The sequence below is a fragment of the Metopolophium dirhodum genome, chromosome 6 (genome assembly GCF_019925205.1).
Source record: "Metopolophium dirhodum isolate CAU chromosome 6, ASM1992520v1, whole genome shotgun sequence".
NCBI classification, from domain to species: Eukaryota; Metazoa; Arthropoda; class Insecta; order Hemiptera; family Aphididae; genus Metopolophium; species Metopolophium dirhodum.
This window is the reverse complement of record NC_083565.1, coordinates 19291653-19306347: the sequence shown is the minus strand read 5'-3', so window position 1 is coordinate 19306347 and position 14695 is coordinate 19291653. Positions and strand designations below refer to the sequence as shown.

Sequence of the window (14695 nt, the reverse complement as noted above, 5' to 3'; positions counted from 1 at the left end):
ATGTTTCCTATTAGTGGTGGTACATTTACCTCAACAGTTGAAGCTTAACGTTTAATAAAACTTCAATAATTTTTGTTCGATGTATGTGATCACTGATCAATGAATAATTATGATCATCAATTCAGTCAAGTTAAAAATGTAAATCCTTACAATAATATGATCAGTACAGAAACAAGTGGTTTTGAAATACATAAACTTTTTTTTCTTTCTGTGGACAAACAGTTTCATTCATTCTAACGTTTGATTACTTTGATTCATTCATTAATATACAACGCACGGTTGTTCTACACCTTTTTAGGTAAACCAGGACCATGGTTAATCATGTTTGAAAAAAGCTACCGGCAGCTCCTTAAATTCTGCGGTGTACCTCAGAGCTGCGGTCAGCCCTGTATATAGTGCGGTCGTCATCGGCTTCACTTTATGTATTACATACGAGCGGCGTACTTTTGATTCATTTTTTTAACCAAAATAAAATCAATATTAAAGCATATGCCTTACCTTGGTTGTTTGTTGACCGATACGACTGCTCGAGGACGGGTGATTCTTCGGTCTTCACTCGACGATATGTATCCAACTCCCGCAAATGATTGGAAAACGATGCATTTTCCATAAAGGGCCTCTGACCGAGGCCCAATCCACGGAACTGATGAGGAGGACCTTGGTGTACAGGAAAAACAAAAAGCACAAATTTTCCAATATAAATATGGACATTTATAACTGCAGTTGATCATATAAAAATATGTTACTGTATGACTTATGTACCTATTTTAAATGTAACGATAAATCGTTAATATCTCTACTATAACCACACTATTTGGTTTCAATATCATAAATACAACCGAAATTCCTACAAATTAGTAATGATATGGGTTTCGATCATACCTACAAACTGCAGTTCAATGAATTGCACTGCTCAATTTAAACGTTTTAAATCAAAATGAATGTTCTAAAAACTATGAATTTCCACTATGTTTAAGCAGTTATTAATATATTATTCTCATCTTTTAATTTAATAAAATTAAAATTATTAATAACGATGTGTATATGTATATATGTATGTATGTTTTAAGGTCAATAATAACATTAACTCTTTACAGATAAAATGTCATACTATTTTAGTACACATGTAGACAAACGATATCTACATTTAGTAAAAGTTTAGAAAATATAGTCTTATTTTAATTTACCACTAATGGTTCCCACGGATGTTATAGCGGTCGAGATAAAATATAATATATTGTACAACGACACGAAAACGTACAGCATATATTTTGCCGAAATGCAAAAAAAATAGTTATCGTCAACTGATAAAAATATATATTGGTTCTCATAGTCCAAAACAAAACATATTTACATCATGCACAAAAATATTTGACTATCATATTTTGTCCTATCGATTAACGTTATTATTATTTATTATTATATATTTTTAATTTCGTTATTTTATTGTTAACCCACCGATCACGTTCAAATAGTAAAGAGACTCAAATTGGTCTGCGTGTTTAAATAATTTTAATGATATAATAATTGAGCCTATTTACAGTTGTAAAAACTACCCAGAGGTCTGCCACATGGTTTTCCGGGGCCTATTCACATCAAAGTCACGCTTTTTGGTGTTATTGTTATATTTACCGATATCAATAAAATGTACATAGACACACATATAAATGGAATTTAGTGGAATTAAACTGAACGTAATTGAGGGAAGTCAAGACTGCAAGAGTATAAAAACTCTTTATACACATAATAGTTTTTTTTTATGTTATTGTATTACAGACAAACACATGTTATCTTCTAAAATATTCGATTTCCGCAATTTAAATAAAAGCAACATTCAAACATGAACAACGGCGTATAGTCATTAAGTATCTACCAAGTGTCTTAACTCGAGCTTAAAATGATAAATAATTTTTGTCTCAAGTATTTTTAGAACGAATTTTATCATTCAATATTAAAATACTTACGAGATTTGGATCGTGGCTCTCGAGGTCCGTCCACGGTAACTTTGATTGCTTTATTGTACGTCGCTACTTGAGGTGGACACGTCGAAACCGTAATGGTGATCGTGAAACTTTTCCCTAAAAATAAATACATATTGTTTTAAAATAAAAACATATTTTCTTCAATATATTGATCAATAAATAATTATTAATATTCAAAAATTAGTTTACTTTTAGTACATATCTACCTATCAGTTTTAGAGTTATTTATTTTATTAACTAGGTAACTAATTTCTAACCTAATATTATTAAAAAAAACCGATAATATAACATATTTTTTTTTATTTTACTACTAAATAGAATATTAATGAATATCATAGACAAGAAATAACAAAAATGAAAAAAATCGTTTTTCTTTTAAAATAAATATTATAATAATATACATTTAGTTCAAATTATAATTTATATACAAGATACAAATTTTCAAAATTATGAGTTAGTTGAGAAAATAAATTATGAAAGGCAACCAAAGGCTAAAAATATTATATCCATTGATAACCCGGCCAACTTTCTTAAGTTTGAGATGTTCGCTCATGTTATATATAAGAAAATCCCACTTCTCGTGGTAAATTGCTAATAAAAAAAGCTAAAACCATACCAAATGTTCGCAAACATAAAATTGTAGACTGTGGGCTGTAAATGCACCTACTACCTATACAGTTCCTACCTATATCCATTTAATTGATAGTGTTATATATTTAAGTCAAATTATATGTCCTTATAATTATGTTCAGGTGACAAGAAGTAAGGAAAACTTTAAAAATAAAAATAAAAGGAGAGAAAATGAGTTTTGCGTTTAAAATATAACCGCATCGTATATGCCTACTTAAAACCTAATCTTCATATGACTATTTACCATACGACATAATAAATTGACAATATACATAAAAATACAAATAATTCATTTTTTACAGCTTTGAGTTTTATATGGGACCTGACCATGATATTTATGACTCATTCAGCACACAACTTACGTATATGACACACACGATTCTTCATAATAGTAATATTGTTAAAAAAAAATTTGTAGAAACGGCGCCAGAAAAGCAATAATCAAATCCGATTCGTGTCACTATCGGTTATTATAGATTATTATTTGTTAGTCTTTGGATAATAAACTATACGTGAAGATTTTAAATTTTACAATAAGTTACAACGATGTTGTTTATGACAATTGTACACATAAGCACACTTTGATGTTATATTGTATTATAATAATAACGTGCATAAAAACTCTATTACCCGTCTATTTATTTTAAACCCTTTTTAATTGAAAAAAACCTGGACCCGATACAGAGACCGGATAGGCTTAAAGAAACCAATCGGCACTCGCTTTGTTTCGGCAAATAATATAGAAAAGTGGTATATTACTATTTATATTATTTTAATTTTGAAACGAATGATAAATCAGTAATCAATAATCATTACAGGAGAAAAATAATTGTGAGTAGCTAGTAGAGCTTTATTAAAACTACACTTACTGAATGTTTTACGGTATAGTTTCTTTTCAATAGTTTTTTTTATCGTTTCTAACTTCAGCCCTTTTTTGCTCAAGAAAATTACCAAACACGTAAAAATTATCTTTTCATAATATACCGTCCAGATTTGAAATTATTTTATTTACTATGAATTCTATAAATGTTTTTGGAGTCTTTTACTAGCTATGTACCAAAAGTTTAAAAAAAAACAATAAGACATTTTAAAAGAAAATATCGTTGTAATGTAATACCATATAATACAGCAGGCTAATACTATATGGATTTAACCAGAATCTATGTAACAGTACCTACTTATTTTTTGCACTATATAAAGTATTCAATATTATAAAACATTATTCTGAGTTCTTAGTTTTTGGTGATTTTGCCTAAGTAGTACATAGTTCTTTGTGCCCTTGAAGTTAAAAAACTGGTCTTTAATTTTAATTCGTGAAAAAATCACATCCAAACATTATAGGTACCTATACTTACTTATTTATTATTAGCACACACGCTTTAGCTAACGAAAAATTAACTATTATGTATAGTATAATTAAACGTTAAGTGTACACTTTGGGTAACTCAGCCACTATTATAACGATATAGTGCAGCTACTGGCAGTTATGTTTGTATCCCGAATATCCGCAATATGCGCGTCTGCAGGAGTAGTAACTATATAGAAAGGCCCAGTTACCACGCGATATGACGATTTACTCACCGGGACACGTCATCTGCAGTTTAACTAATTAATTGCAGGATCAAGGGGGATAATGGATGAATCATATTGGTATAATTATAATTCGTGTGCAACCCGCGGTTTCTGTTGCGTATTCTGCAACAGCAGGACTATATTATACGCGTATATATAACTTACTACATAATAATATATAAGTAATAGCTTTGAACATCAAATAATTGAATACCTATATACACGCGTTTAATTTCAACACGAGCTTTTGTTTTCATATGTATACATACATTTTTATTTGTGTATATATATTATGTTACTGAGTGTTGTGTGTATAGAATATTCCAATCGTAATTCGTATAGCAGTAGGTAGGACAGGTATAGTAGGTATACTCTGCAAACTGACGAACCATTAATTAGGTACCTATATTAGCTATTAAGGAGGATATATCGTCATAAACTTTTTTTACAAAAAAAATTTAATTTAATATGTGCGTGTTTTATGGAATCGTCGATAATACAAGATATAACAGTATAACATATTTTATAGCTGTTTATTAGTTATTACTATTGCATATACATATTATTATATTATAATACACGCGTGGTATAAATCGCGACGGGCCTGCGCAGATTGCGACCACAAAATCCTGTCAAACGCGCAATACATCAATGGGCGAGATTTTTTTCCACGTTTCCCCCCTGCAGTTGCTGTCGTCAAAGTAATTGCACGCGTCCGGCAAAGGAAGACGAGTGCAGCCATCAAAGAGCGGCGTAAATTAATATTATAATATAGTGTCGAAATGTGACCGAGTAATTGTACATAAATGATAGTAAAAGAGATTTAGGGCGACAGTTATTGCAAATTGATTTTTTTGTTTTTGCATCTTCTGATAGGAAATAAAAAAATCATAACGTACCTATATTATAGTTTCCAAAGAAAAAATAAAAACATCTCCAACCCGTCGTCTGAAAGCGCCGCGAGCGCTCGCGCGCAGTGATGTGTCGGCGAAAAAGCACAACAACAAAGACGGCTCTTTGTCCTTTGTCTCGGTCCTTTAAAGAACGTTAAACAACATCGGGTTAGAAGTTTCAGGCCACAGTTTAATTACCTGCAGCAGTATAATATATAATATTATGTGTGTATAAATAGAACGAGACACCCGAACTGATATCTCGAAAACCGCACAAATATATGTCCCAAGTGAGTTCAAAAAAGACGAATAGAAGACTGCAGTGCACTTCAACATAAATTTTACATAATACAAGTATATCTTCTGCCTTTTTTTCTACCTTTATGCAACGTGTATACTGTATGCCCAATAATAATGTTCTCGTATATACCTACCTATAAACAATTATTATCGTTTTGTTATGTTCTATGAGATTTAGTAATTACCAATAAATCCTAAGTATTCGTACAATATGTTCAGGTTATGTAGACAACACAAACGCATTTAATTATGTAAAGTATAAATACTTTTACGAAATTTTATGTTTAATGAAACTGTTTAGAAATTAATCATATATTTAAAATAGAAATTTGTAATTTACACAAACACTTGCAGAAATAATTGTGAACTTACACACGATATTTAATGTTTCCAATTTCCAAGAAATTTGTATTATCAACAACTGTTGTATATATAATATATGAAGAAAAATAAGTTACATTTTTAATGTCCGAGTTCATGGAAATAATATGTTTTTCTAGTAATAGGTATAATATAGGTACCCTTTTTGTTGAATTGGGTACATATTTGAATTTTAAAAAATGTATTTATTTAATTTTTAGTTCTCGTATAGCACTATTTCTAGTATTAAATATTCAGTGACTTAGTTCCAACATACATTATCTGTTATCTCAAATATTTGTCTTGTAAAGCACTAGAGTATAAGTATTCAAATACTCTATAAGTACTTGTAAAAGTGTTCTATAACTGGGAACCAGCTGTTATCTGTACCCATAGATTGTATAATAAAACTGGAAATGTAATTGTATTTATAAATATATAGAGATTAGAGATACCTATAATGATGCTGTTTCTCACGATCAAAATATTTTTTTTTTTAGTGTGACTTACTGATTTATACCTATACTTAACCAAACTTTCAAATAAAGGAATAGATAGGTAGATAATTTATAGTCACACTAAATCACGAGAATCCCTTCCAAAAATGTTAATTATTTGTAAATTTATTAGTACTAATGCTTTTTAAGTATCCGTATAGGTAGTTGCATAATTTGTATTTTTTCAGTGTTTTCTATTCCTTATATTAGAAAAAAATTACAATTTTCTTTCGATGGGAGGCAGGCATAAAATGCTGTTTTGGGGTAATATACTGTAATGTTGAATAGATATTTAGTCATTTAGTCTGCATGCATTGAAAAGATCTAAGTATGACTTTCACCTAAAAATTTACTCGTACGCGTGATGGCTACCTAAATGGTTTGAAGAAAAAAAAGCTTGTATAATATTATCCTTAAGGACAGTATATTTAAACTAAACACAGTATACAATCTGGGTGTTCAAAAATACGCGCAGTCTATATTATGTACCAAGGAATACTTGAAAAGTTAAAAAGGAAACATAATACATTTGAACAAACGCAAAGACTTCAGCATACAAATACAGCAAAGCCTGCTTACAAAAAATCTCTGTACGTATATTGGTATATAGGACAATGCCGAGGGACTCTTGAATATTTTCTCCCTGTGCCACCTATTGACAAAAAGGACAAAATACCTCCATAATAAAATATTTAAAAAAAAAAACAAATACACTCGCTCTGCTGTACAGTAAGCTTTAATGGTATACCCACTTCGTAATTTATAAGTCACTGTAATTGATTTCTTAAATTTTAATCAATATTGTACACAAACCAGTAGATATTTCTATAATATATTTCTATATTATAGACTACTATTTTATTTTGTATTATATATTTTGCATAATTATTAGCACACACTTTTTTTTTTAATTTGGAAGCTTAAACATATTTTTGCTAAAGAAATCACAATAATATGATGAATGTTTAATTCGTATCTTATATCCTATATATACTGCCGAAACGTAGAATGGTGTTAAATATTTTTTTTTCTATGGTTAATTTAAAAAATATATTTATTAAATTCAAATTATTGTCTAAATACTTTATTGAAAATTCTATTGTGTTGAATAGAAAACAATAGTATACATGTAATTCAAAATAGTTTCAAGTCCAAACGATTAATATATTTTTAATTATCTACACTTATTATTATAAAAAGTACCTACTGGGAATTTGCTACTGTTGGTCTTAAATTAGTACCAACTATACTAACTAAATAATTTTTTTATAGATAACATTTTCTATTGGAAAAAACCTCCGATTTTGAATATTATAATACGAATTTTTTGCTCCAAAACGTAATGGTAGACAAATAAAAAAAAACACATAATTTTAAAATTCATTCCTCTCAGAATTTAATACATTTTAATACTTATTACATGTAATATTTATAATGAAACTATGAAAGTTAAACACATTCATCATGAATCATGATGAGGAGTATTAAATTTATGGTTTCATTTTTGTTTTTCTAGATATCAAGTAAGTGGACCGGCTATTAAGATAAAAACCAGGACCGTTGAACAATTATTTAATACAATATAATATTGTAGATTATAATGTTGGACGATATAATATCTACTTGCATAATATGAGGCCTTCAGTGCAGTAATGGACTATTACATACTATTACTACTACAGACTATTATAGTCCGTATAAACAGCCTATATACTGCTATGTAATAATATAATAGCACTAAATTGGCCAGACAGTTAATTTTTCAAAACTTGGGGAGGATTTCGTCCCCTACACCTATAGTTGCTTACAAGGGGAATATTTAAGTCCCGGGGAGGGTTTTCTCCATGTCCCATATCATATAACTACACAATTATTATGCTTCGTGAACATAGGTAATAATATAATAAATTAATATGTATGTGCACGCTTTACCTCGTCCGCTGCGTCCGACGAACCTCAAGTCGTTGAACTTGGCGATTTGGTTCTTGACCAGGGCGGAACAGTTGCGCAGCTCGGCCGAACAGTTCTCGTCGTTGCCGGCCTTGAGCGTGACGGCCGTGCCGTCCGGCACCTCGGACAGTATGACCACCTTGAACGCGCCGGGCAGCGTCTTGTTGGACCGCCAGTGCGTGGGCAGGGCGCTGCACAGCATGTACGGGCACCCGGTGCGGACCAGCTCACCCGGGTGCTCGGCGGTCACCTCGTTGACGGCCGCCTCGGTCCACCACAGGTCCTCGGACGGCGGCGAAGACGAGGACGACGACGACGAGGCGGTCGCCGCGCCGTGCTGGTCCGCCGACGACGGGCCGCGGCGCCTCTTCTTGCTGTGGTCCGACGTCATCCGCACCAGGCGCATATTATCTCGACGGCGGCTGCGGTGGAAAAACTCGCGACGGTTTTTTTTTAACAGCCGCGATATTATGATATTATTTTTAAAACCGGACAAGCCTTTTTAGGCCGTTTTGAAATTATACGAAATAAATATTATTTAATATTTTTACTGTAACAATTTTATTTATGCAGTCGTCTCGTCGGTGACGGATTCGCAGCGCTGCAACAGTTATTTCGATCGGCTTTTATTCGAAACGTTTATCACCGCGGGGTAGTAGCGCGACCGACGTTGTATTTCGATCGCATCGTGCGCGTCCGGACCGCGGATGTGAGCCGACTACTACAACTACTACAGACTGCCGCTGCCGCTGCGGGGACGGACGGTCCACGGACGGTCGCGCGACGACGTGCCACCCGACGCGCCCGCCGACGAGAGGCGCGAGCGTTTTGGCGTCTCCCACCAACGGACGTTCGCAGACACTCCCATCGGTCACTCCCACTAATATTATTGTATTATATTATTCATCCCGCCGTCTGTGTCCTGCAGAGTACTCCTCGGAGCGGTGCAGGTACGGCTATACAACTATACTCTATAGATGCGTGCAGGTGAGATATAATATATATTATAAAATAATAATATTAATATTATTTTATATCTTATGCGAGTAGCTGGTGCAGGTATTTAGTTGTATATTTAATTTAATATTTATAAATTATTTTATTAAAATGAGACCTAATATGACCTGCAGGGTTCGTTAGGTCGTGTGCTGAAAAATTAGACGAATAATGCATACAATTATATTATAATATACGTATTTTGGGGCATACCTATAATATATGCAGTTTTACTTGAAACATGCACTATTAAACTATTATTTAAGTTTATTTCTTATAAACATTATATAGTATGACTGTGCGAGATTGATTATTGATACATTATATACAATCGCATGTTACTTTTGAGCAATAAAGTGTAAGTGTTGGGTATACGACTGTAGTCTGTGCGACTTGAACAGTTGAACGCATCTTGCTCACTACCTATACCTATATTATGAAAATAATATGACGTGTAGTCGTGTAGATTTGGTTATATATATATTATGTATATGTGTGTACACTGCGGACAGTAATGAAATAAATCGATCTCTATTACGAAACACGCTTGTACCTATGTCCTATATAAAAGTGTATAAAAGGTTTAGTGGTGCCTTAAGTACGTGCCAATAATACACCATAATTATACATAATATCTAATTTATAATGGACAGATGAGGTATCAATGATATGACGTGGACCGGATGCAATAATTATGGGTGACAAGTATGGGATACACTAAGAGTGAAATAGTATAATAGATACCTATTGCAGTATATAGGTACTTACTACACGAGGAAATACTAATATAGTAAATTTTAACTGATATGGTATCCTGCATGTAACCTAACCTTATATGGAGTGCCTACCTATATAATAGAAGCTTTTCTATATTATAAACTCACAACAAAAATATATATAGTTTGGATACCCTGAAATGGTTATTTTCCGGTATGAGAATTCGTTAAATAATTCCGTCGTTATTTAAAAAAACACCGCACAAAATATTATAAATAGGTACCTTCTAAATAACCGTAAAATTGACCGTCGTGGCGTGGCGCCGCAATGCAATTCGGATGCGCATCAATTTTACACTCTATCGACGAGGCGTCCGATGTGATCAATGACCAATTAATGATCTCATTTCTTAATTTAAAGTGCATCGATTGACGAACGATGTTCGAAAATATTGTTTTGTACACACCAAATCGAGTATAATAAATTAGTATGTTTATTTATATTGTAATGTTTTGACAGTAAATTGCGTTTTAACTGTATCCAATTATAAGTCTTACCTTTATTGAATTTTAGTTTTAATATATAGTGTTCCGGTCATTTATCTGGGCTTCGCTTAATCCGAACAGCCGTTTTTCTATCGTTCAGTTATTCGCCAGACAACTGTCAGCTGTTTGTAAATGAAAATAGTGTACATAATGTATGAGATAATAATATGAATCTTGGATAATTTCATAGGTCATTTTGTTTAATTGGAGAATTCCAATTTGTCCACATTAATCGGATTGGTAAATACTAAATTGGGTCCACGATAATTTGTGGGGGGAATACCTATGGGTGCATTTACCTAAAACAGAACACTTAAAGGCGTGAATATGAATTAACAAACAACGTTTGTTTCAAAGGTTTCCCTTTATAATAGCACGTTTTCCGTCGTCGTTTAGGCACATATATTATATCCCTTTGCATACAATATATATTAAAATTTTATAATTATTTATAGTAATTATACCTATTATTATACTAAATCTGAGCCTATTAGCGTTACCCAAAACTCAAAACACACCGCGGTGTTATTCACATAGATCTCAATCATAAATTCAAATTTTTCACGTTAAAAAAAATTGGGTTTTTCCAAAATTTTCTTTCTTAAAAATCTCGGTAAAAAACATTCTCCTGGCAATTACCGAACAACTGAAAAAAAATATTTCAGCCAAATCGGGCCAGCCGTTCTCAATTGATGAATAACTATACATTTTTCACACCATTTTTATATTCCTAGGTATAAAACCCTTGGGGGGGGGGGGGGGGGGAGTTGTTCTGAAAAAATGAAATCGATAAAAATGATTGAAATGAGATAAAAATGCATATTTTTGACAATGATATTAGGAAATATTTATATGACATCAGTCCACGTTATGTCTGAAAAAAATAAAATTTAATATTAAAGAAGATAGCGGTAAATAAAATAAAATACGATTTTTGATTTTAGTAGATTTAATATTATTGCAATGACTTATGCCATTAATAATGACAATAAATAACAAAACTCATTTGACAAAAAATCCTTTTAAATGAATCAAGTTTGTTTTGTACGCATCGCGAGACGCTCTATAGCATCTACAGCGTCACGGTTGTTTTGACGTAAAATTGAAAAATGCTACCAGTGACTCTGAAGATGTTAGAGCTTCTCGTGATGAACTTTCAGCAAGGTCTACAGAAACTGAAAGTAAATTGAAATCGGTTGAAGCTGAAATTTGAATTACTGTTATTGACAGCAGGGTTGTCTGCATCTGAAAAAACTTAAAGCGTTGAAGAAAGTGCTAGACGCGCTATTTGAAGAAAGTGAACATGATGGTCTGTACGATGTCGTCTAGAAGCAAGGAGATAAACATTGGAAGAGGAATTAGATGAAGAATAAACAATGTCAAATTTCTTGAAGCTGCAGCTTATGTCCATGGACATTGGATATATTCACCCATAAATTAACAAATTCTCATACAACGGTTTTTTTATTTTATTGTTATTCAAAAACTATATATACCATAGGTACTTGAAATGTTCATAAAATGTTTACATTATCATTGTATATACATAAAAACATTTTCAAAACATTTTGACTAGTTTTGAGTTATTTAGACATTTGAAATTTGAAATTTTTCTGGATTTTTATTTTATAAATGTGTATAAAGTTGTATTCTTTGGGTCAAAAAGATTGAAAATGTAATACAAGGTTCCTAAAACTTTGTTATAATAGCAGTTGATAAATACTAAAGATCCATAACACAATTTTTTTTATAAGTATTTAAAGTTCAAATGCTGACAACATTTATCTAAATCTTGAAAATTTTCAACAATTGTAATTAAAAAATTATAAAATGTTCAATTTCTAAGGATAGAAAATTTAAAACAAAGACTCTCCAAAATAGTTACCGTTATAGTATACTGTAACCAAAAAATCTAAAAATGTATAAATATGCAGATATTTTTTACAGACATTTTAAACTCAAATTTAGACGAAATTATATTATATAATATTAAAACCAAGAATAACGATTTTAGTTATTTTGTTGTAATTTGAAAATATTATTCGTGTATATGAAACTTTTAGAGTATATTTTTATTATTAGGTATTATATTTTATACACATAATGACATTTTCAATGTTTTTTTTTGGCAAAAATGAATTGAACCTACTTTTGTACTACCTAATGCTTAATAGTAAAATAAACTACTTTAATCACAATAATATCATCAAATGTACTATTAGTAATATTATAATTATTAATTTATAAGCTGACAGACCGTCTTCGCTCAGAATCGTTTTTCTTATACAAAGATTTTATATCATTGAATTAAAATTTAACACCACCCATTCGCAGTGACTCACTTTATAACCTACTGCACAACACATCGACTTTTTTTTTTATATAAAACTAATTGCAAAACATATTTGTTGACTGTTGAGCAACTGCCTGAGATGGTGATTGAGTATTCATGAATTCCGTGTTGTTGATTATTGGTGATTGACTATCATCTATAATCGACTGAAATCCCAAACACAGCTCGACTTTCGTCGCATTTATAGGAGGTTGTACGCATTTAAAATCAAAAATTTCCAAATCGAAATTCCTTTACTTTTTTCTTCGTGCCTAAACACAAAGTTGAGCCAATAGTAACATTTCAACATCTTAAACATGGTTTAAGTTTTAATATGACAAACTTCATTAATATGGAATAGAATTACATAAATAGGTATAATAAAATTAATATATACACATTGAGCTGTACATTTTTTTACTCGAGTGTTTTTATATTGATTTTCTTAAATTATAGTGCCATTATAATGTATTTCCTGTATAAGTTATGGCCATTTTAATTTTTAATTTAACACCTGCTGAATTACTTTTAAAAATTATAAAATTAAAACAGGTACCTAATATCTATTTAATATAATTTATTATTTAAAAAAAGTTATTAGGTAGTTATAATTTCAGAAGTAACCAAATTACGAATTTTGAATTAATTAAATCTTTATTACATGAATTGTATTCTTACGCATTGCATACGTTATAATGTAGGTATAGTCATTATTGTATAAAAATTACAAATTTTTAAAGGGTTGTCATTTTTTAAGGGCAGCGAAGTGTATAGGGTCAGCTAGTATTGTTATAAAATTAAATCGTTTAAAAAGTATGAAACCAAAAAATACTACACTAAACCCGACTTTTTGCAGGAGAAAATTAACAATATCACACAATACGGTGCTCAATTCATATTGAGTGTATCTCAGTTCACCTGCAATTCACGGTGTCGCTGTGATGAGCACAAAAATAAATATTAAAAATAACAAATCCCATAATAATTGTAAGACCAATAATTCATCGTTCCGCTCAAAATCTAAATAAATATGATACAATGAAATTATTATTTATTAGAATATCTACCTACTTCGTACAATCAAGAATTTTAAGAACAAATTAGTTTAAATTACTAATAAGTAATAAGTAATAACTAATAACTATGGATATAAATGAAGAAGATGATTTCATTTTTCTTCTTCAGAAATAACTAATAGGTTCTTACAACAAGTACACTAACATCAAGTATACAGGTATACTCGTATTGAATCCGATAAAAATATTAATATTATATTAGTAAAATCTATAAAGTTTGATTCCACCTATAACGTCAAACTAATGCATATTGCAAATTATAACGATATTATAATATTGCAGGCATTCTATTAAAACATAGAAAATACACCTAAATAGTACCTACGTGATTGAAGTTTGTCCATTTTCATCAGGGCATCAATGAACTATAATAACCGTACATAAAATATAGCCATCGGAAATCGGAATATAGTTTAACTTTCAGAACAGTAATATAACAGCGCTATTCGGCTTTTTTCACGCGACACCTCTGAAACATCTTTTAGAACGGAATAAGCTTATACGAAATACTATAGATTGTATTATAGTAATTGCTTATACGGTGAATTTAACATAAAGTTAGACCTTATACTAATGGCCGGTTTCATAAGTTCGTAAACATCGATGTCAACAATAGTTAACCATATCCATAGATACACACGCTGCAGGGACCGGCGCTATTGCTTTTTCCAGGCGCTTGGTAAATAGTAAATTGTAAATACCAAGTGGATATAATATAGAGGTTTTAACACTCTGATTATAAAAATGTACACCAGTTTTGATTGCCACCGGGTGCGGGAGCGCTGACTATCCAACGAGGCCTCATAATGTTCATACTTCTATACGAAAGTTGTAATGCCATAAAA

The 14695-nt window shown here is 31.2% G+C and overlaps 1 protein-coding gene across 2 annotated transcripts in view; it reads right to left on the bottom strand.

Moving 5' to 3' along the window:
• Positions 1-8960, bottom strand: part of LOC132947035 (protein lozenge-like) — a 46604-nt gene extending 37644 nt beyond the window's left edge. The window contains exons 1-3 of one of the 2 annotated variants that reach the window (XM_061017212.1): positions 8167-8960; positions 1965-2078; positions 499-666 (exon numbers count right to left, since the gene is read on the bottom strand). In XM_061017212.1, the coding sequence (XP_060873195.1) occupies positions 499-666; positions 1965-2078; positions 8167-8590 (706 nt within the window). In that variant the 5' untranslated portion in view covers positions 8591-8960. The remainder of the gene's footprint in view (positions 1-498; positions 667-1964; positions 2079-8166) is intronic. The other variant, XM_061017213.1, reaches the window with a different exon arrangement.
• Positions 8961-14695: the final 5735 nt, after the last annotated feature.